Source organism: Alosa pseudoharengus, unplaced genomic scaffold (assembly GCF_046254945.1).
Source record: "Alosa pseudoharengus isolate Yale_2024_CS ecotype anadromous, Long Island Sound unplaced genomic scaffold, YU_APseudo_1.1 YU_APseudo_1.1_scf_23, whole genome shotgun sequence".
Lineage (NCBI taxonomy): Eukaryota > Metazoa > Chordata > Actinopteri > Clupeiformes > Clupeidae > Alosa > Alosa pseudoharengus.
In genome coordinates this window covers 12,207,978-12,231,070 of record NW_027468685.1, presented here as the reverse complement: position 1 = coordinate 12,231,070, position 23,093 = coordinate 12,207,978, and the positions used below count along the sequence as shown (strand labels likewise).

General features: G+C 43.1%; 1 protein-coding gene across 1 annotated transcript in view; it reads right to left on the bottom strand.

The window, feature by feature from the left end:
• Positions 1-23,093, bottom strand: part of gtf2h4 (general transcription factor IIH, polypeptide 4) — a 37,834-nt gene that overhangs the window by 3,473 nt on the left and 11,268 nt on the right. The window contains exons 6-9 of the mRNA XM_076301536.1: positions 11,045-11,153; positions 3,574-3,642; positions 1,997-2,080; positions 1,605-1,770 (exon numbers count right to left, since the gene is read on the bottom strand). Coding sequence (XP_076157651.1) covers positions 1,605-1,770; positions 1,997-2,080; positions 3,574-3,642; positions 11,045-11,153 — 428 coding nt within the window. The remainder of the gene's footprint in view (positions 1-1,604; positions 1,771-1,996; positions 2,081-3,573; positions 3,643-11,044; positions 11,154-23,093) is intronic.

Sequence of the window (23,093 nt, the reverse complement as noted above, 5' to 3'; positions counted from 1 at the left end):
TGCTTTCTATGTGTTGATAAAACAACATATGGGCTACCTATGAGTCTTCATGCGATCATGTGATCACCGTGGAAACATGTCATGTGCAGCATTGTGAGTGTGAGTGTATTTAGTTCCAAATATAAGATATTTATATCAGGCCTAAATTTGGTGGGGGGTCTGTGCTCAGTGTCTCTCAGCCATGGGGTCCTTGGGCTGAAAAAGGTTGAAGAGCCCTGCACTATATGATGAGTTATTAACTCTGACATGACTTTGTGACACCTTTTCCTTTCTCCATGAAAGCTGCCGTAAGAATGAATATGTTTAGATTTCTGCGTACCATTAGCCTGTCTCAGTCACAGATGCCATAAATACATACTAGGTGTTGCAACAATGGAATGATGCAACGATTACACATTTTTAGTGAGGTCAGCCCATGTCACATACGGAGCTGCGTGAAAGTTTGTGAACCCTCAGACATGGTCAGTTGTTTTTTACATAAATCAAAATCACCTTATTTAATGCACATCCAAACCCCAATTTGTAAAGGTGACCTTTCAAATAATAGACAAAAGAAAGTTCCCGGTATCTCAACCAGATGGTTTTGCCAAGATCTGCCCTGCTCTGCTTCTCTTCGGCCAGTAACATTAGGCTAGTTCAGGGGTGGGCAAACTTTTTGGCTCAAGGGCCACATTGGGTTTTGAAAATTGGCCGGCGGGCCACACAACCCCCCCCCCCCCCCCCACGACACACGCCTAAAAAAATACATTTTTTATAGCCTATAATTTAGTATGAAAAGTATTTGTTTTAAAATACTGCTAATTTGTTTTAAAAATACTGCTAATTTTATGCTGTTTAACAAATGTATAAATTGTACACTATCGCTTTAAGACAGTCGCTTTAATTCACGTTTATTTCTCAATGATCTTCTGCCTGCTCCACTATGGCTAGTGCTGTACCTACGGCTGGGCCCTCTCACAGTTTTTAAATGGTCAGTAGTGGGAACTACTGTTGCCTTCATGATTTCCTTTTAAAACTTTCTTATAAGGAGGAGATATCAATTATCAACAATCACAAGCCAGCTGGAACTTGCGGCTCTCTCTCCCTCTCGTGAGTGCAGACGCGTTCCCAATTAAATGGATTGCATATGTTCACGTTAGATCTGCTGCAAAGGAGATAACTAAGAGTTAACTTAGTTTAACATGATGTTATCTCTATTTAACATGATGTTTTGACATTGACATTGTAAACGTTATCTAAGGAGAGTGAAAAGCAGTTTGCAGTAAAGCTAACCAACGTCTATCGCAGGAAAAAAATAGCGAGCAGCCTAATAACTAGCCTAAATGAAATGCTCGGCGGGCCGGATGAAAGTGCTTGGCGGGCCGGATCCGGCCCGCGGGCCGTAGTTTGCCCATCCCTGGGCTAGTTAGAATGAGAGCTACGTTGCTCTCATATCATAGGTGAACTCAATTGACTCGAACTTGACAAAGCGCAACAAGTTAATTTTCATTTTTCCATCACATCGATGCGCCGCACACCGGAGATCCGGCATGAAGAAGAGAGATTTTAAGAGGTGATTTTAGGAAAACACTAGTTATACTGTGTCAGTTTACTTGTGTACTTACTTGTATAAGCATAAATGCGATAGTTGGTTTCTACAACAATGAAGCCAGCCTCTCCAGTGCCTGCTGTAGGCCCCATGCCTGACGTAGATGTGGAGGAGGAATTGGTGCTAATGCCAGCAGACAAGGTGATGGCCAAACGTGTCGGGTAGTACCTTCTAGACTTCCTCTACAGATGAGTAAAATATATAGACACATCATAATCTCCACCACACACACACACAACCTGTCTACCTGCAGCCAGGTCAGCTGGTGACTGATATCAAATGACTTCACTTTTTCTACTAGAGGTTGTCTAATGAGAGTGGCTCTTTTAGCTGCATGTCCTTCTCTGCTGGCTTGTCAAATGGAACTACAATACATACACATACTGATGATAACACAGCATCCCTCACCTTCCTCTGGAAGACGAGGCCAAACTCGCGCAGGTGCTGCAGAAAGGTGAGCAGAGACTCACTCATTCCCTCCACTGAATAATCCTGCATCAACGGAACAACACACCGCAGTTAGGACTAGCAGGCTCTCCTGTCTAAATACGGACCTCCAGATGGAATACAGATTCAACTAATTCACCAATCAGATCCCACATCATGGCTCATTGAAAGACACTGAGCCGATGAAACAGATGGAAGCTGCTAGGTGTCCAGATGTTTTGGGTAGCAAGACAAAATTAGAAAAAAAAAGATATTCACATCCAGTTGTCTTCAACAATGTGTAATAAGAAATATATGATATGATAAATCGATTAAACCTAGCACTACAAACCATCCTCAGGAAGAGAGAAGTAGGGCATTTCAAGAGAGAAAGAGCAGTATATGACAGCAGTACATTATTTTTTAGTTGTTTGATCCTAAGTTATGTCATCAAACAACTCTGATACCCATGCAGAAAAATGGAAATGACCATGACGGCTCCCCACGAGGTCTCATTCCAACAAATCCAGCCCACTGACTAATATGAGTTTGACACCCCTGCCCAAACCAGTAGGCCACAGCTTTTATCATAACTTGAAATGACTCACCAAGGACATGCACTACTAGAACACATGTCCATTACGGTAATGATGGATGACTTAAAGGCACAGTCAGGGATTTCGCAAGAAGTCGTGTTTGTTTATATTTATAGTTTATGTTTACATTTATTAGCAGACACTTTTGTCCAAAACAACACACATTATATTTTAACCAAAGACCAAATGAAACACGCCAGAGAGGTACTGTAGCTCACCTTCCAGGGTTCCCACTCCAAGTCAAATGCAAAATTCCATGACTTTTCCCTGACTTTCCCAGACAAAACAAAAACTGAATTTCCATGACCTACTATAGAATGAATGGTACAATATAGTAACCAAAGATTTCAGAGCAGCTACGTAGCATTCAAGAATCTTTTACTTTTTTAGAGCAGGATATAAATAAATGGGCATTAAATAAACAAAGTTAAGCTTACCACTCTTACTCAAGCAAGCAGTAAAGCTAATAAGATATACACCAATTCTGCATGGACATATATTTGTATTAATGTATTTTGGCAAGTACATTTTCAACTGCTACAACAAAATTCCCTCATATTCCATGACGTTGACCCAAAAATGATCAAATTCCCTGACTTTCAATGTCTGGAATAGACTTTCCAAAATTCCATGATATTTCAGAAATTCCATGACCCGTGGGAACCCTGACCTTCAGTATTCCCAGAGAAATTCCACGCAGGGTTTAATTTTTGATTGGGGGACAGGCTGTCCCCACTTCGTTTGTTTCTAGTTTTCGGAGCCTGGGCTGCCTACAGAGTACTCACAGAATGGGCAGCTAGTGGTCATGAGGAGATGATTACTGAATATGACAAAAAAAAATGTTATGGCCTTGAAATCACGTAAACTCCCTGACTGCACCTTTAAAACATGTGTTCATCGTACCAGTATGTTATCGTTACAGGAAGTCAGCACCTTACAAGGATGAAGAAGGAGTGCACTCACCCGTCCCAGAGTGGAGAAACTCAGCTGGAACAGGAAGGACAGAATCTCCACCAGGTCCATTCCCCTCGTCTGAACATGAAGGAGACTAATTAGATCAATGAACACCATAAACATCTTTTATTGCACTGTACATTACGCAAATCTTACTGACCACCAGAATGGACACTACTGGTACAGTAATTTCCTGTGTATTAGCCGCATTGTGTATAAGACACAAGACAGTGTTTCATGCAAGTTAAAAGAAACAAAACCATATGATTAAAAACCATATAATACCATTAGGCCTGTCGCGATATTCAATAAATCAATTAATCGCATGATAATTAAAATTAGCTCGATAATTTTTCTGGCCGCGATGAATGCCATTTGCTTGTTTGTTTTCCTCGTCTCTCTCTCTCCCTCTCTCGGGTCCTTAGAGTAACGATGAGTGAACCCTCATGTCAGTCACTTGTCAGTCGCATGGTGTGTGGGGAGGCGGGACTACTGGCGTATCCTACCACAGGGTGCAGCTAAAAAGCCGCGTGAGAAGTATACCGGTAGGCACTAGGCAGAGAGAAAGCTAGTTGCGAGTTCCAGTAGGCTACGCCTAATAAAGACAAAAAAGATGGAATTGTTTCTAAGCCAAACGCGACAGCTGCAGTGTGGGAGCATTTCGGATTTAAACCGAATGCCTGTGGTGAACCACTGAACGCGTGCGAGTCGGTGTGTCGCATTTGTTGGAAAACAGTCGCAACTAGAATTGCGGTTCCGAGGAACTGCAAGAGTGGGTTTGATCAGGGGCATGGAACTCGGCCTTATCCAAGGATTCCAACGGTACCTCATTTATGAAAATCGGACATACGGGTCAAAAGTTACATGCACACACCTTCATATACACAGACAGCCCAGCCCAGCCCATTATAGCTCTGCCAGGTGGCTTAGAACTCTTCCAGGTGCAAGCTTAAGCAATTAGAGCTGTGATGTCACAATCGAAATTTGAATTCTGAACATTCCGCCATTCATTTCAATGGGCCCAAAAAACGCAGAAAAACGGGAATACCGCGAAAACGACAAGGGCCAGCGACACGAAATCAACAAGCAAGTTACACCGGTTCGGGACTGAATTTTTGGAGTTCGAACCGCGTCGATAGCTCAAACGGTCTAGGAGCAGCAGTTCGGCCAAAAAGTGGGCTTATAGGAAGATATAATAACTAGAATTGCGGTTCCGAGGAACTGCAAGAGTGGGTTTGATCAGGGGCATGGAACTCGGCCTTATCCAAGGATTCCAACGGTACCTCATTTATAAAAATCGGACATACGGGTCAAAAGTTACATGCACACACCTTCATATACACAGACAGCCTAGCCCAGCCCATTATAGCTCTGCCAGGTGGCTTAGAACTCTTCCAGGTGCAAGCTTAAGCAATTAGAGCTGTGATGTCACAATCGAAATTTGAATTCTGAACATTCCGCCATTCATTTCAATGGGCCCAAAAAACGCAGAAAAACGGGAATACCGCGAAAACGACAAGGGCCAGCGACACGAAATCAACAAGCAAGTTACACCGGTTCGGGCCTGAATTTTTGGAGTTCGAACCGCGTCGATAGCTCAAACGGTCTAGGAGCAGTAGTTCGGCCAAAAAGTGGGTGAACAGGAATAATAAATAACTAGAATTGCGGTTCCGAGGAACTGCAAGAGTGGGTTTGATCAGGAGCATGGAACTCGGCCTCATCCAAGGATTCCAACGGTACCTCATTTATGAAAATCGGACATACGGGTCAAAAGTTACATGAACACACCTTCATATACACAGACAGCCCAGCCCAGCCCATTAGAGCTCTGCCAGGTGGCTTAGAACTCTTCCAGGTGCAAGCTTAAGCAATTAGAGCTGTGATGTCACAATCGAAATTTGAATTCTGAACATTCCGCCATTCATTTCAATGGGCCCAAAAAACGCAGAAAAACGGGAATACCGCGAAAACGACAAGGGCCAGCGACACGAAATTAACAAGCAAGTTACACCGGTTCGGGCCTGAATTTTTGGAGTTCGAACCGCGTTGATAGCTCAAACGGTCTAGGAGCAGTAGTTCGGCCAAAAAGTGGGTGAAAAGGAATAATAAATAAACTAGAATTGCGGTTCCGAGGAACTGCAAGAGTGGGTTTGATCAGGGACATGGAACTCGGCCTTATCCAAGGATTCCAACGGTACCTCATTTATGAAAATCGGACATACGGGTCAAAAGTTACATGCACACACCTTCATATACACAGACAGCCCAGCCCAGCCCATTATAGCTCTGCCAGGTGGCTTAGAACTCTTCCAGGTGCAAGCTTAAGCAATTAGAGCTGTGATGTCACAATCGAAATTTGAATTCTGAACATTCCGCCATTCATTTCAATGGGCCCAAAAAACGCAGAAAAACGGGAATACCGCGAAAACGACAAGGGCCAGCGACACGAAATCAACAAGCAAGTTACACCGGTTCGGGCCTGAATTTTTGGAGTTCGAACCGCGTCGATAGCTCAAACGGTCTAGGAGCAGTAGTTCGGCCAAAAAGTGGGTGAACAGGAATAATAAATAATAAGAAAACTTAAGAAGAACAATAGTGGGCTTGCTCCGCAAGCCCACAGCATGGCTTTCAGCCATGCTGTGGGCTTGCAGGATCAAACCCACTAATAAATAAAGTAAACTTAAGAAGAACAATAGTGGGCTTGCTCCGCAAGCCCACAGCATGGCAAAGCCATGCTGTGGGCTTGCTGGATCAAACCCACTAACTAGAATTGCGGTTCCGAGGAACTGCAAGAGTGGGTTTGATCAGGGGCATGGAACTCGGCCTCATCCAAGGATTCCAACGGTACCTCATTTATGAAAATCGGACATACGGGTCAAAAGTTACATGCACACACCTTCATATACACAGACAGCCCAGCCCAGCCCATTAGAGCTCTGCCAGGTGGCTTAGAACTCTTCCAGGTGCAAGCTTAAGCAATTAGAGCTGTGATGTCACAATCGAATTAGAATCCTTGAACATTCCGCCATTCATTTCAATGGGGCCCAAAAACGCCGAAAAACGGGAATACCGCGAAAACGACAAGGGCCAGCGACACGAAATTAACAAGCAAGTTACACCGGTTCGGGCCTGAATTTTTGGAGTTCGAACCGCGTCGATAGCTCAAACGGTCTAGGAGCAGTAGTTCGGCCAAAAAGTGGGCTTATAGGAAGATATAATAACTAGAATTGCGGTTCCGAGGAACTGCAAGAGTGGGTTTGATCAGGGGCATGGAACTCGGCCTCATCCAAGGATTCCAACGGTACCTCATTTATGAAAATTGGACATACGGGTCAAAAGTTACATGCACACACCTTCATATACACAGACAGCCCAGCCCAGCCCATTAGAGCTCTGCCAGGTGGCTTAGAACTCTTCCAGGTGCAAGCTTAAGCAATTAGAGCTGTGATGTCACAATCGAAATTTGAATTCTGAACATTCCGCCATTCATTTCAATGGGCCCAAAAAACGCAGAAAAACGGGAATACCGCGAAAACGACAAGGGCCAGCGACACGAAATCAACAAGCAAGTTACACCGGTTCGGGCCTGAATTTTTGGAGTTCGAACCGCGCCGATAGCTCAAACGGTCTAGGAGCAGTAGTTCGGCCAAAAAGTGGGTGAATAGGAAGATATAATAACTAGAATTGCGGTTCCGAGGAACTGCAAGAGTGGGTTTGATCAGGAGCATGGAACTCGGCCTCATCCAAGGATTCCAACGGTACCTCATTTATGAAAATCGGACATACGGGTCAAAAGTTACATGAACACACCTTCATATACACAGACAGCCCAGCCCAGCCCATTAGAGCTCTGCCAGGTGGCTTAGAACTCTTCCAGGTGCAAGCTTAAGCAATTAGAGCTGTGATGTCACAATCGAAATTTGAATTCTGAACATTCCGCCATTCATTTCAATGGGCCCAAAAAACGCAGAAAAACGGGAATACCGCGAAAACGACAAGGGCCAGCGACACGAAATTAACAAGCAAGTTACACCGGTTCGGGCCTGAATTTTTGGAGTTCGAACCGCGTTGATAGCTCAAACGGTCTAGGAGCAGTAGTTCGGCCAAAAAGTGGGTGAAAAGGAATAATAAATAAATAAATAAAGTAAACTTAAGAAGAACAATAGTGGGCTTGCTCCGCAAGCCCACAGCATGGCTTCGCCATGCTGTGGTCTTGCTGGATCAAACCCACTAACTAGAATTGCGGTTCCGAGGAACTGCAAGAGTGGGTTTGATCAGGGGCATGGAACTCGGCCTTATCCAAGGATTCCAACGGTACCTCATTTATGAAAATCGGACATACGGGTCAAAAGTTACATGCACACACCTTCATATACACAGACAGCCCAGCCCAGCCCATTATAGCTCTGCCAGGTGGCTTAGAACTCTTCCAGGTGCAAGCTTAAGCAATTAGAGCTGTGATGTCACAATCGAAATTTGAATTCTGAACATTCCGCCATTCATTTCAATGGGCCCAAAAAACGCAGAAAAACGGGAATACCGCGAAAACGACAAGGGCCAGCGACACGAAATCAACAAGCAAGTTACACCGGTTCGGGCCTGAATTTTTGGAGTTCGAACCGCGTCGATAGCTCAAACGGTCTAGGAGCAGTAGTTCGGCCAAAAAGTGGGTGAACAGGAATAATAAATAATAATAATAACTAGAATTGCGGTTCCGAGGAACTGCAAGAGTGGGTTTGATCAGGGGCATGGAACTCGGCCTCGTCCAAGGATTCCAACGGTACCTCATTTATGAAAATCGGACATACGGGTCAAAAGTTACATGCACACACCTTCATATACACAGACAGCCCAGCCCAGCCCATTAGAGCTCTGCCAGGTGGCTTAGAACTCTTCCAGGTGCAAGCTTAAGCAATTAGAGCTGTGATGTCACAATCGAAATTTGAATTCTGAACATTCCGCCATTCATTTCAATGGGCCCAAAAAACGCAGAAAAACGTGAATACCGCGAAAACGACAAGGGCCAGCGACACGAAATCAACAAGCAAGTTACACCGGTTCGGGCCTGAATTTTTGGAGTTCGAACCGCGTCGATAGCTCAAACGGTCTAGGAGCAGTAGTTCGGCCAAAAAGTGGGTGAATAGGAAGATATAATAATAATAATAAGAAAACTTAAGAAGAACAATAGTGGGCTTGCTCCGCAAGCCCACAGCATGGCAAAGCCATGCTGTGGTCTTGCTGGAGCAAACCCACTAATAATAAGAAAACTTAAGAAGAACAATAGTGGGCTTGCTGGATCAAACCCACTAATAAGTAAACTTAAGAAGAACAATAGTGGGCTTGCTGGATCAAACCCACTAATAATAAGAAAACTTAAGAAGAACAATAGTGGGCTTGCTGGATCAAACCCACTAATAAGAAAACTTAAGAAGAACAATAGTGGGCTTGCTCCGCAAGCCCACAGCATGGCTGAAAGCCATGCTGTGGTCTTGCTGGATCAAACCCACTAATAAAGAAATAAAGAAAACTTAAGAATCCAGCAAGACCACAGCATGGCTTTGCCATGCTGTGGTCTTGCTGGATCAAACCCACTAATTAAAAGCGGCAACAGAACAAACATGCATATGCATCTAAAACACAATCATCCGCTGCAGTTTTCCCAGTTGGGAAAAAAAAACACAACAAGTGGGCTGTCTTCCTCTTCCCGAGGAAAATTCTCAGAACGACAATATTATCGCTTAATTTCTGAGACAATTTATCGTCCAGCAAAATTTGTTATCGTGACAGGCCTAAATACCATATTATCTGCCCCCATGTATTAACCTCATAGCTGAAGGCATTTTGCAAAATCAATGTATAAGACACGGCTAATAGTTAGGGAAATTATGAGTACAGCTACCATGCAGAGTACTACAAGCCACCCAGGAACAGCCAGGCTACACCAGGAGCAGAAGCGAAGCGTTCACAGAGCGGAAAAATTGTTTTAGAAGACTAGTCTAATTTTTCTGTGTGCACCGCTGTCACGTCTGGTGTAGTTCCAGTGATTACAGTGCAAGCTAATTGTTGCAGCATAGAACACTTCAGTAACGTGTCCGGTGTAGTCTGCCTCTTAGTGATGCAGTTCTGACCTGGGAGGGTTATGAACTACCAGTAGGGCTATGAACCAGTTGGGCTAGATCTTTGTTAACTAGGACTGAAAGTCTTCAGCAGTTTGCAAAGTAAGGAAAACAAACCTAGTCCAACATTACACACAATCCTTCTGTGATGTAAATATTTACAAGAGGAACCAACTCTGTGTGGATGAGTGTGTGTGTGTGTGTGTGTGTGTATGTTTGTGAGTTTCATCACTTACAGTTAATCCCATAATTATTCATAACCATGCCAAATTCTGTCTTTTGCCCCCTACCTCCTGCTGTTGCAGGATTCAACACCCCCCCCCCCCCCCGTTTTTTTTACAATGTTAACAATCACCTACAAAAACTCCTTAAAATCATACATACTGCCTCCAAAATAATCAGCCTTCCCACTTTCATGAATGACATGAATGACAGAGCCCTCACACACCTGGCATGAACAATAGCAAATAACACTGACCATCCTCTGAACACATTTTTCACACCACCACCATCCGGCGGCACATAGAGGGTGTTAAATTGGAAAAGAGACCATTTTAAAAGACGTTTTGTCCACTCTGCACTCAACAAACAGATGAAACTGAAACATACAGTATTACCCCAATCTCTTATATCCATAAAGTTACATGGCTGTAACCTGAGTTATTGTGTTTGACGTATATGATGTGATATGTAAATGTAGGCTCATACTGCTGCACGGAGGTACTGAAAGTGAGTCTCAGTGTAGCCAGTGGGTACTGTAACTGTGCAGTGAATAAACCTCCCCCCGATGCTTTAGGGGGGGATCGCATTGGCTAGCAGCAGCAGCAAGCGTAACGCAACACTCAGACCATAATAAGTTCTATCTCGTTTCTAACACAAACGGTTTGCCTAAACTGACAATTGAATACGCTCGCGTTGTGCTTTCAAAGTTGAACCAAGTTCAACGCTCAGCTTGTTCAACATTAGCGTCATGCTAGCGCTGCCACTGTTCTGCTGCCGAACCATAGAGGACAATAGGAAACCTGCCGCTTGCCGCTGGTCAGTGTGATCCCCGTCTTAAGGTTGTAGCAGAGACGGTTAAGAAAGTGAGACGATTCACAGAAGGGTTCTTCCTGTTCCCTTATGACGTAGGGTTCGCCAGCACCACGCCATTTTAGGAGACAGGAACTGTGTACAATTCCATCCCATTGTAGAAGCCTGAGCTGCTTTATCTTGTGTTCTAAAGGATCTTTGGTTGTAGCCTCCCTGCAATCATGCCAGCCTCCCAGTCTGCAGTGTCGCAAGTTCATGGATTCGAGCCCAGGGCTGAACCACGCAGTAAAACACACGCAAGTTACAACTGCAGCGTGTAGGTGCTGACTGACCTGAGCAGTGTTGAGGTACTGCAGGGTTAGGTACCAAAGCTGGGATGCCGTGTCCAGCAGCAGGAACTGGAAGCCAGAGGAGGTGATACAGGGAGCGTCCCCCACCTCACTGCCAATGGGAGGGATAGAGAGGGAAAAGGGAAGAGGGAAGAGATGACAAGAAGAGACAAGAAGAGATATAGGATGATGCTTGGGTTACCTTGAGTATTTATATAATATACAGTACATGGGATGTATACTACCAGTCAAAAGTTTGGAGACACTTAGAAATGTCTATTCCACTCCATTATAGACAGAATACCAGCTAAGATCATTTGCACTGTTTTTTTTTTAATCAGGGCAGCAATTTTCAGATTGTTTACTATCTGATTTCATTTTAAAAGGCTAACTGAGAAAACATTAGAGAACCCTTTTGCAATTATGTAAGCACATCAGCACGTAATCTGAAAATGGTGGCACTCCATTATTTTTACCAAGTCTGCGACAGGGTAATTCAGTTTTCAGTTGCAAGGGTGTACATTGATCATCTGGGCGTGTTTAAATTTGAATAAAACTAATGACAATGCACCAGTGCCAATTTCAGTGTTTATGCAACCGCCAACCCAATCCCCTAAACCATTAGATGGAGAAGTAAGTGTGCAAGTCACATTTGCCTTCATTAAACATAATGGCAGGGAATTCTCCAGAAAATGAATTAGTGGAAATAAACAGAGACGTCTTGTTGATAATTTGATGTATTAGCATAGTTGCTTTGACTGTAAGCCCATTTGCCCATTTAATTTGTTTTAAATCATGTCTTACTTTGTCTGGTATTTCTCTGGCTCTAAAATGGTTTATTTGTTATATAAGGCACTAGCATCTTATTATGAGTCATCTTAGTGTTCATACATGTCACCCAGCTCTAACCAATTCTATCTGGATCTATGACACCCTATCCCAGGCTCGGGCTAAGCCCACCCAAGCATTGTCTTGCCCACCCAAACAAAATCAAGACTTTTCCAGTTGTGCATCTGTGCAGTGTGCAGCCTCAAATCCAGCTTGGATGTAGATGAGTTGGTGTTGAGTGTAATGGTAGCTAGCTGGTAAATAGCTGTGCAGTAGGCCTATGTACAGCAGGGGAAATAAGTATTGAACATGTCAACATTTTTTTCAGTAAGTATACTTCCAATGAGGCTATTTGCATGAAATTTTCACCTGACATTAGTATTAACTCAGATAATCCACCCATATAAAAAAATCCACACATTAAAGTCCATAGGTAGAGTTATGTGTAATAAAGTGGAATGACACAGGAAAAAAGTATTGAACACTGAAACACTTTGTGAAAAAGCCTTTATTCGTAATGGTGTGAGTTTCGCCCATTCTTTTGAACAGATAGTCCTTTAATATTGAAGATTTAAGGGGTCCATCTTGTGAATCCTGATCTTTAGTTAACTTCCAAAACTGTTCAATTGGATTGAAGTCAGGGCCTTGATTTCCTTTCTCTGAAACCAATTGAGAGCTTCCTTTGCTGAATGGTTTGGATCATTGTCCTGCTGGAAGGTCTAGCCATGTCTCATCCTCATCATCCGTGTGGATGTAAAGATTCTCCCGGAACAAAATGACTCCATTTATCATTCCTTCAACTGTATGAAGTCTGCTAATACCATGAGATGAAAAACAGCCCACACCATGATGCCACCACCTCCAAACCTCACTGTTGGTAGGGTATTTTTAGGGTGATGCACAGTGCCATTTCTCCTCCAAATATGGTGTGTAGTATGACAAAGTTCAATTTTGCTCTTGCCTGACCAGAATCCATTCGCTCAGTATTTCATAGGATTGTCCAAATGTTGTGTAGCAAACTTTCAACAAGCTTTGACATATTTTTCTTCAGCAATAAAGTCATGCGGGATGAGCGTACATAGAGGCCATGGCGGTGGAGTGTATTTTCTCTGTAACAATTGTATCTGCTGCCTCCAAGTCTTTCTGGAGCTTTCTCCGAGTGATCCTTGGCTCTTGGGCTACTCTTCTGACTATCCTTCTGACTTCCTGGTCAGAAATCTTGCAAGGAGATCCTGTGCATTGCCAGTTGATGATGCAGTGATGTTCCTTCCACTTGCAGATAATGGCTACAATACTGCTTGTTGGATGATTCTGAAGTTTTGAAGTACACCTGTAACCAGTTCCATTGATATGTTTTGCAACAATAAGGTTGCAAAGGTCTTGGGAGAGCTCTTTGCTTTTACCCATCATGAAATGTTTCTTGTGTGACAGCTTGGTAACAAAAAAACTTTTTATAGCCTACCAGTATGTACTAACCCAGCTTATATCAATTTGCACAGATAGGAGGGATAATTTCTCTAACTACTTATAGATTCTACTTTGTTCCTGGCCATTCCTTGCCTTTGTGTACTGCTTTTTCTTAGTGTGTTCAATATGTTTTCCCTGTGCCATTCCACTTTTTAACCCATAACTGTACTTTTAGACATTAATGTTTGGATTTTTATATATGTGTGGATTACATAAGTTAATACTAATGTCCGGTGAAAATCATGCGAATAGCCTGAGTATACTTACTGAAAAAAATGTTGACGTGTTCAGTACTTATTTTCCCCACTGTATATGTGTCAGGTAATAAAGGAAAACTCCAAAAAAACATTTATTACATAGATCTTTGTTTCTCAAAGTCATTGAGTAGCTTAGTGTTGGTCTGGAGGTCATGATTTAAAAAATCAGCTCTAGCTATTGGCAGGGATGGGGAATAATACATCAAAATGTATTTTAAAATAAAATATCACTCACATACCCTCATTTTCAGTGTATAAAATTAACTACAAAACACATTAGGGTCTCATGCTCATGCTTCATAACCTGACTCTCGCCAGATGAATTTCGTTCCGCCTAGCTCCACTCATCCATCTGGGATCGATCCATTGGAGTGGTGCTTCAGAAGCCTGGGCCTTATTAAAAAATCCTTGCATAAGATTGGATAAGCCACTTGTCCGTCATCTATTGACGTGCTACTTCAACCACTCACATCGAAGCCAACCTGTGACGCTGAGAACAGTCTCACAGTCGCTTCTACGCTACATCACATCTATGAAACTCCCGCCCTGCGTCCTGATTGGCTCTACCATACAATCTCGTGCTGAAATCACTCTCAACGGAACCGATCCCAGATGGATGTGAGTGGTGCTAGGCGGAACGAAATTCATCTGGCGAGAGTCAGGTTACATGCTTCATGCTTCAAAATAAAATACAGTATTTTTGTATTTTGATACTTTAAAGGCAATATGATAATGCATGATATCACTTTGCAAACCTTCCATATCTGTCTATTAGGGGTTTGCATGGCGTATCATCAGATCGGGACGTCGCCATATTGGAGATACTCTCCTCATTAGAAAGCATTAGGCACTGAAGTAAATCCCTAACATTGTCAAGGACAATGGTTAATTATTGGTGTGTTAGGTTGTACCAATAGGTCAGACCGGGAAAAATATCTGGAGTAGGTATCGACTTCCAAAAGTTATTAAAAAACCAGGGAGAAAGGAGGATAATGCCAGAAGTTATCAGAGGAAGGGGGGCACTTGTGGTTGGACTTGGTACTGCGTCTCCCTCACACAACTCATAGATAGATAGATAGATAGATAGATAGATAGATACTTTTTTGATCCCCAGGGGAAATTCAAGGTCTCAGTAGCATACAGACAACACAAACACATTCATTAGCAGCAGAAAAAGTAATTAAAGTATATAATATAAAAACACAACTAAGCAATAAGGACAGTAGAAGATAAAGAATATACTAAATATACTAAAATACAAATTATACTAACTAACACTTAATCTAAATCAATTATAAAAACAGTATCCACATAGTGGTGATTAATCAATCAAGATAGATACCAAATTTCCCTCACGGGATCAAAAAAGTATATATACTTATACTTATAAGAGGCGCTTGCAATGACTGACGCAGGGACTGAGCCTGTGATTCTCTGTGCATAGTAAGGTAAGGTAAGGTGCTCTGTGTGAGTGAGTGTCATGGTGATAGTGCAATGGTGATAGTGGTCATGGTGATAGTGCAAATGAGTAAGTCCAACAGTGCAACAATGCAGAAATAAAGTCTATATATCTATATAACTATATATATAACTATTTTAAGAAAAGGTATAAGTGTGGCCACAGTTCGGCTGTGGCATGGAGGGAGGGGTTATGCATATGTGCTAATGTGCTAATATAGCACGCAAACAGTGAGGCAGAAAGACAGTGGTAAAAGTGGCTAGTGGTAAAAAGTGGCTAGTGGACAGACAGTATCCAAACATGGAGGGGGTGAAGAGGCAGACAGACTATGCAGAGAAGTCCATCTCTCCTCTTCCCTTAAGTGAAGCATTGAACAGTTCAATGGCCCTGGGGACAAATGACTTTCTCAGTCTGTCTGTTGTGCAAGGCAGTGAGCGAAGTCTCCAGCTGATCAGGCTCTTCTGCTTAACAATAGTGCTGTGGAGTGGGTGACACTCATTGTCCAAGATGTTGATCAGTTTGTTCAGGGTCCTTTTGTCAAATAGTGAAGTGATGCATTCCAGTTCAGCTCCCACTACAGAGCCAGCTTTCCTTACCAGCCTGTCAATTCACCCCGCATCCTTCTTCCTTGTGCTTCCTCCCCAGCATACTACTGCATAGAAGAGGACGCTGGCAACAACAGACTGGTAGAACATCCTGAGGAGCTTGCTACACACATTGAAGGACCGCAGCCTCCTCAGGAAGTACAGCCTGCTCTGCCCTTTCTTGTAGAGTGCATCAGTGTTGGCTGACCAGTCCAGTTTATTGTCCAGGTGGAGACCCAGATACTTGTAGGTGCTTACCACCTCCACATTAACCCCATCAATGTGGACTAGTAGCAGAGTGGGCTTAGACCTGCGGAAATCCACCACCATCTCCTTGGTCTTTGAAGTGTTGAGTTGAAGATGATTGAGTTTGCACCATTGCACAAAGTCCTCCACCAGGCTCCTGTACTCCTCCTCCTGCCCGTTCCTGATACACCCCACAATTGCACCCCACAAATACTGGAGAGAGCACAGTTCCCTGTGGCGCTCCGGTGCTGCGGATCACAGTGTCAGAGAGACAGTTCTTCAGTCTGACGAACTGTGGTCGCTCAGTCAGGTCATCTGTAATCCAGGTTACCAGGTGAGCGTCCACACCCATCTGCAAGAGCTTGTCTCCCAGTGTGAGGGGTTGGATGGTGTTAAAAGCACTTGAGAAATCAAAGAACATGATTCTCACAGCACTTTTCCCCTTGTCTAGGTGAGAATGTGTCCTGTGTAGAAGATAAGTGATGGCATCGTCCATGCCCACTTTCTCCTGGTATGCAAACTGTAACGGGTATAGTGCGTACCTGGGGTCTGAGCATACCTAAGACCAGTCGCTCCATTGTTTTCATCACATGTGATGTAAGAGCGACAGGTCTGTAGTCATTAAGCTCACTAGGGTGTGGCTTCTTAGGGACAGGGGTGAGACATGATGTCTTCCACAGTGTTGGAACTCCAAGGCGTAGGCTCAAATTGAAGATGTGCTTCAGTGGCTCCCCCAGTTCAGCAGCGCAGGCCTTGAGTAGCCTTGGACACAGTCTGTCAGGCCCCGCTGCTTTATTGCTGCGCAGTTTCTTTAGTTGGGCTCTCACTTGATCTGTTGTAATGGTGGGGGGTGTAAGGGGAGGGGAGGGGGAGGGGTGCATCTGGGATCTGTGTGTCTGATGGCTGTTGACTGAGGTCGTTGTCACCTCATTGTTCGTGATCGCCATGTGGGGGAGGGGTGCAATATCCAGTAGAGGGTGACAATTTTTCGGGACTCCCGCGGGTCACGGTATTCCCGCGGGTTTCCCGCAGTACGGGAGTAAATTTCACTGTTGGTAACGTGATTGGGACGGGACAGGAAATAATAAACGGGAGCTGGCGGGAAGCCAGAGATTATTAACTTAAAAAATGACGCTGCAATGCAGTGAGTGCGCCCAAAGACGTGAGGCATTTCGTTTTAGAAAAGAGAACCAATTACAACCCACAATACGTTTGTTGTTGATTGGTAGCCTATCAGAGCAAGACAAGCAGCTGCCCTGTTCACAATCAATCAGCTTCAGCGATAGGCCCTAAGGCAAAATGGATGCAAAGAAACAGTTACAGGCGAAAGTATCAGCAAAGGACAACTCTATTCAATTGCACGAGCTGTCCGGGAAAGCGATTCTCGTTGAGTTTAATGTGTCATGCAATGTTGGGGCATGACACCTTGACGATCGCATTCCTCAATATATTTATCGCATAACCCTGGCGGAACACAAAAAATTGTTTTGTTTACTCATAGCAACGTTGCTATGCTTCGCTGGTTTAACGTGATGAGAACGGTGCAAACTTAACTGATGGGATGAGATCTAACTATGAAATGATTTAAGCATAGCCTACAGCAAAGTACTGTAAAGTATGTAATTTTAATATAGCCCAAAATGATCGGCTATTAAAGAAAAGTTAGACAAGGCTTTCTGCCCTACCAAAATGTATGGTCACCGCACGCTACTGTAGCCTAACAGTCGGATAACTTTAGACATCAACATAGGGAGCGGGACGGGATTCGGGAGTCTTTCTCTCGGGATTTTGCGGGACAGAATTTTTTTGGGGGGGCTGTCACGTGATCGGGATATGACGGGAGTATTTGTGCGGGCTCGGGATGGGACGGGAGTGAAAATTGCTTCCCGTGTCACCCTCTAATATCCAGTGATGATGGGGGTACGATAGCCTGTGATGATGGAGGTGAGTGTTGCACTGGTATTGAGGGGGTGTGGGGGTGGTGGACAGACCACCGCCATTGGAGCTGGAGCAGGGCAGTCAAACCTGTTGTAGAAGTGGTTCAACTGGTTCGCCCTGTCCAGGTCCCCCTCCACAGAGCTGCTGCTCTTTTTCAGGCCAGTGATAATCTTCATGCAGTCCCATGTCTCCTTCAAGTTGTTTTCCTGCAACTTCTGTTCCACCTTCCTTCTGTAGTCCTCCTTAGCCTCCTTCAGCTTGACTTTGAGTTCCCCTTACACGCGCCTCAGCTCAGACATGTCCCCCTCTCTGAACGCCATCTTTTTCCTGTTAAGAAGGGTCTTGACATTGCTGGTTATCCAAGGCTTGTTGTTGGGAAAGCAGCGTACCGTTCTGGTGGGAACAACAATGTCCATGCAGAAGTTCAGGTAGTCAGTTGTGCACTGTGTGACCTCCTCTAAGTCCTGTCCATTCTGTAACACTCCAGTCAATGCACTCGAAGCAGTCTCTCAGAGACTCATCCGCTTCAGGTGTCCACTTCCTGAAGGTGCGTGTGGCAACTGGTAGCCTCTGTACTTTGGGCTTGTACATTGGCTGGAGATGAATGAGGTTGTGGTCTGACTTTTTCCAGTGGGGGGAGAGGGTTTGCACTGTATGCATCCCTCACGTTTGCATGCTTGAGGTCTATTGTCCTGTTTTTCCTTGTAGGGCAGTCAACAAAGTGGTAGAAATTTGTGAGTGTGGAATCCAGTGTTATGTGATTGAAGTCGCCAGAGATCACAAAAAAGGCATATGGATCGGCGCTGCCAATAAACCATAATTTCTTGAAATATCGCACCTTTTCTTGTGGTCCAAGTCCTGCTCTATATGCCTTTGCATCTTGGACGCATTTTGATGAGCTTTTCTGTTGTTTAGACATGGTTATAATCACTTAATGTATCCATCCAAGTGCATAACACTCCATTGTACTTCATTCTGTTCTTTACGCCGAGTGCCTCCAACATTGCCATGCAGCTGGGTTACCACCTAGAACGTGACGTCCGTGCATACCCCTAATTTAATCTATTCCGTCAGTACATTGACTGGTAGGATGATTATAGTTTTCAAGAAACTGACCATTAAAGTTCTCAAGAAACTTGAGGTTGAGAATGAGTGTATTGTGCAACCAAGTTTCTAATCTTGCCCTGGATCATCTTCCTGAATCTCAGTATTATGATGACAATAATTCATGCCAAATTGCTAAGTCAGCATCAGTCAGTGGCCACACACAGCCACCTGTTGCCAGGGCCTCAAAACCAGTCAGAGGCTACATTAATAGACGACCGTAGTGTGACGTTCCTTTTCCATGACGGCAGTGTCACTGGATCTAAACAAATTTTCTAAGTGGCTTCAATATAGCATTGAATGTAGACCACTGGTCTATAAAGAGTTCTTTATATATGATGTAGACATGTGGCATCATTTCTAGACAATAAATTGTTTTAAATGTAGGCTATAGCTATTTAAATGTGTTTTACCTGCTAGAGAGCAGCTTAGCCACATAACACGGATTCCCTGACAGGTGTAATAGAAAGAAACAACATTCCAGTGGATATTTCACGTCTTATCAAAGACTGGCGGCTGTTAAGAGTGAAGTTTTTTTGCCTCAAAAGTAAAGCCAAGACACGTCCGTGAAATTAAGGATTTTAACCGCAGGCTGTGAAGTTAAATGTTAATGTATTTTACGGAGGAAACCCATGCTAAAAGAAAACTGTAATCACAACTTTGATCGTGTTGGTATGAATATGTGTTGTAGTATGTGATTCCTCCAGTGTAAAGAAATGTACTAATGTCTTATAAACGTTGAAAAAATATTTAAACAGATTAAGAAAGCCACCACTATGGTCACCTCCATGGTTAGATTGATTTGTTTAGATTCAGTGAAGCAGTTCTCCCCTTATTAGACATTCTCTGGTCAAAGTATGGAAAACACTGAAGGTGTAAAATTAAAAATATTTAGCAGCACACGTTATGCTTGACCAGAGAATGTCTAATATGGGGAGAACTGCCACTCTCGGAAAACTTCCGGTTTCTGAACTGGTTGCAGTTCCTTCTGTGGTTCCACATGAGGGCGCTCGTCCACGAGTGCAGAATGCATGGAGGTCTATGGAGCTGTACCCCTCAAAATCCACTTTTCTCAGGATATAATTTTCAAGTAATTTGAATATTGCATTCGAAAGGGGAGGCAAAGAAAATACACTTGGTGGAGTATTATATTTTTTAAAGTCACTTAATTGTTCTAAAAAGCCTTTCAAACGTGTCAATGATGTCACTCAGTAGCACAATGCTAGCGTGTTATGGGCAACAACGACCCAAACTGTAAGAAATCAAAAGGACATAAGTACTCGTTCATTCAACTTTTGACCTATAACCCATGTTGAAGTTATACAAACTATAATCAAATCTGAGATTTGTCAACGACAATCAGGTGAAAGAGACAAATTTAGCCGTCTAGCTCCATTGACTCCCATTCATTCTGCACTCATGGCAATCGCCCCTAGTGGAATCTGTTGGAACTGCAACCAAAATTCGGTACAATGGGACATAATACGAGAGGCCAGGCTCTCCGTAGACGGGCTCTGGCTTGGCGAATCGACGCTCATATTTTGCGTCGACGCATTTTTTGCGTCGACGTCATCGATTACGTCAACGCGTTGTCCCAGCCCTACTTGACAACGCTACGTCATGGCTTCCTGGCACGTTGTGACGTGGGGTTCGAAGCTGTCACGCCCATTTAGAAGTCTAGCAGGAGGTCCGTGTCTATGTATTCCTATGGGAGAAATTAACATTTTCTCGGAATATGACCAATCCCTTAGCCCTACATTCAGCGATGTAAGTTTTGAACCCATTTTCTACAAGCCACATGTCTCCCTAACATTCCGACATTGAAATTGTATTTTCCAACGAAACAAATAAAGACAAAAATAGCTTTGTTTGTGATCTGTCACTGTCTCCTCAAAGCTCTGGTGCACAGTCACCTGTTCTCAGAGGCTCTAGACTCAGAGATGGTTAATAAACTAACCTAACATATTTTTTGATAGAACTAGTAGACTACCACAAAGTTGCTGAACATGTGTTATTTCAGGTTTGTTGGCAACAATATATGTGTTTAACCAAAGTTCTTAGCTCCTAGCTAGCTAGCGAACATTCCCATTCACTTTCCGTTTACTGTGATAACGTTAGCTAGCTAGCTAGCTAGCTCGGTTAACGGGGCAAAATGAAATTGTTCATTCCGTGTCCGAAAGAGTGTTTCATTGGCATCACACACAACCAATGACTGTAAAATAGTATACAAAATTATATTTATATGTTATTATTGCTTATTCAGAGTAAAGTTTGTTTTGACACGCCTATTTACGCCTAGTCCGGAACTAGTGCCATTTCGTTCCATTGGTGAATCATCTTATGATTCATCTTAGTTAACTATAGAATCTTTGATATAAAGGTAGAGTCAAAGATCCTTGATTACTAGCAAGATAGAGCAACGTAATTCGTTACTATGGGAGCAAAACGGGACAGTTCCGGTCTGCATAAGTGGGAGTGTCACCTTACATCACTAAATAAACTTTCTAAATAAATTAAATTTCTAACTAAATAAACTAAACATAATTATGTTCACAGTATTATTGTCTATAATCATGTATGATACCAATGAATCGTTTTTTAGGACATGGAATGAATAATTGAATTAGTCTGGGAACTGAGCTAGCTAGCTAGCTAACGCTAGCTTAAAATGCTATACAAGTGAATGGAAGTAGCTATGGCAATACAGCTATGCGCTAACAAGTGACTAGTAGTTGAAGGACTTCGCTTAAACTTAATATACTGTTGCAAGTTCACTTTAACTAATGTCAGTAATGTTATTCAGCTAGTTGTCATTTCAAATTACACTTCTCCGTTTAAAATGTTACCTTAGCTAAGAGGCTAGCTAGCATGCTAACAACCAGACAGTAACTGGCAGCAGCATGGTCTGATATTAAGTTATTTTATTACAAATCCGAACACTAAAAAATTACACTATTAGGCTTGAAATGATCACAAACACTTACAGATTATGACACAATTTTCCAAATAACCCTCAACAAATCCAGAAAGACATAATGACCAATTGGTAAAATTCTCCATTGACATTAGTGCAGCGAGGGCTTACTTTGGTCTGCATAAAGGGGGATTCCCCCCCCTCCCCCTTGCAATAATCGAACGCGGAAGTTGTCGAACGTTTGTGCCTCTCGCTCCGCTTTAACCCTCTCTGGTAGAGTTGTGACAATAGAGCTGCACAGTCCCGCCCAAAGCCGATGCCGGATGTAAAAATTCAATGCAATTTCTCCGTTGACAATTGCGGTGTAAGCCATAAAAACTTAACTGCACGTGGTAGACTTAAAACCAGCTACGGTTGTACTAATATATAAAATTCTATATTATATTTTTATATATAAAAATCACTGTTTGGAGGTTAAGGGTTCGCGTGCTGTCGCCCGGTTGGAAATGATTTCGCGCTGGTTCGTGCATTGCTTATATATTATTCAGTGAGGCGCGGTGGTTTATGGGATGAGTAGTTCCTTCGCTCGGAAATGAAAATATGTACAGTCTTGTACCTTTGACTTTTTTTGGATTTTCTCTTCGATTTTTTCACTCAAAATGATATGTTGTATGCTTATGAGTTAGTACTTATGCCGTAGCTGGTTAGCCTAAGACATGCTGTAAAACTCTTTAGATACGGATTTTTCCAAACGTCAATGGGACAAATGAATGGGAATCTTACATCCGGCACCTAACCGCGTTTTGGCTGTGGGCGGGACTGTGCAGCTCTATTGCGTGTGTCTCACACCCATTGCGTGAGACTTGAGAACCCTGTAAATTATCATTGTAACCATTTGTGTAAGCAGAAATATTGTTGTGCTGAGTTCTAAGAACAGAGAGTACAAGTTAAGTGTGCACCCAGACAGACAGGAACTGCACCCTGTCTGTGTGTGTGTATGGGTGAGATAAGAGTATGTCACAATGAAGTCGCTATGTCTTGCTTCCTATTTTCTGTGTGCATCTATACAATAAAAGACACAGCTTTTGGGCTGCAGAGTCAGAGACTGATGGTGTGAGGAATTCTTCCTTACATTAGCAGGCTTTCCTCTTGGTACCAGAGTTTGTGGGCAAAGCCATACTATGTGTTGTGGTTCTTGTATCTATATGTTGGGGTTAAATTCCAACAATGTTAAAAACAAACTCAGCTTCACTGC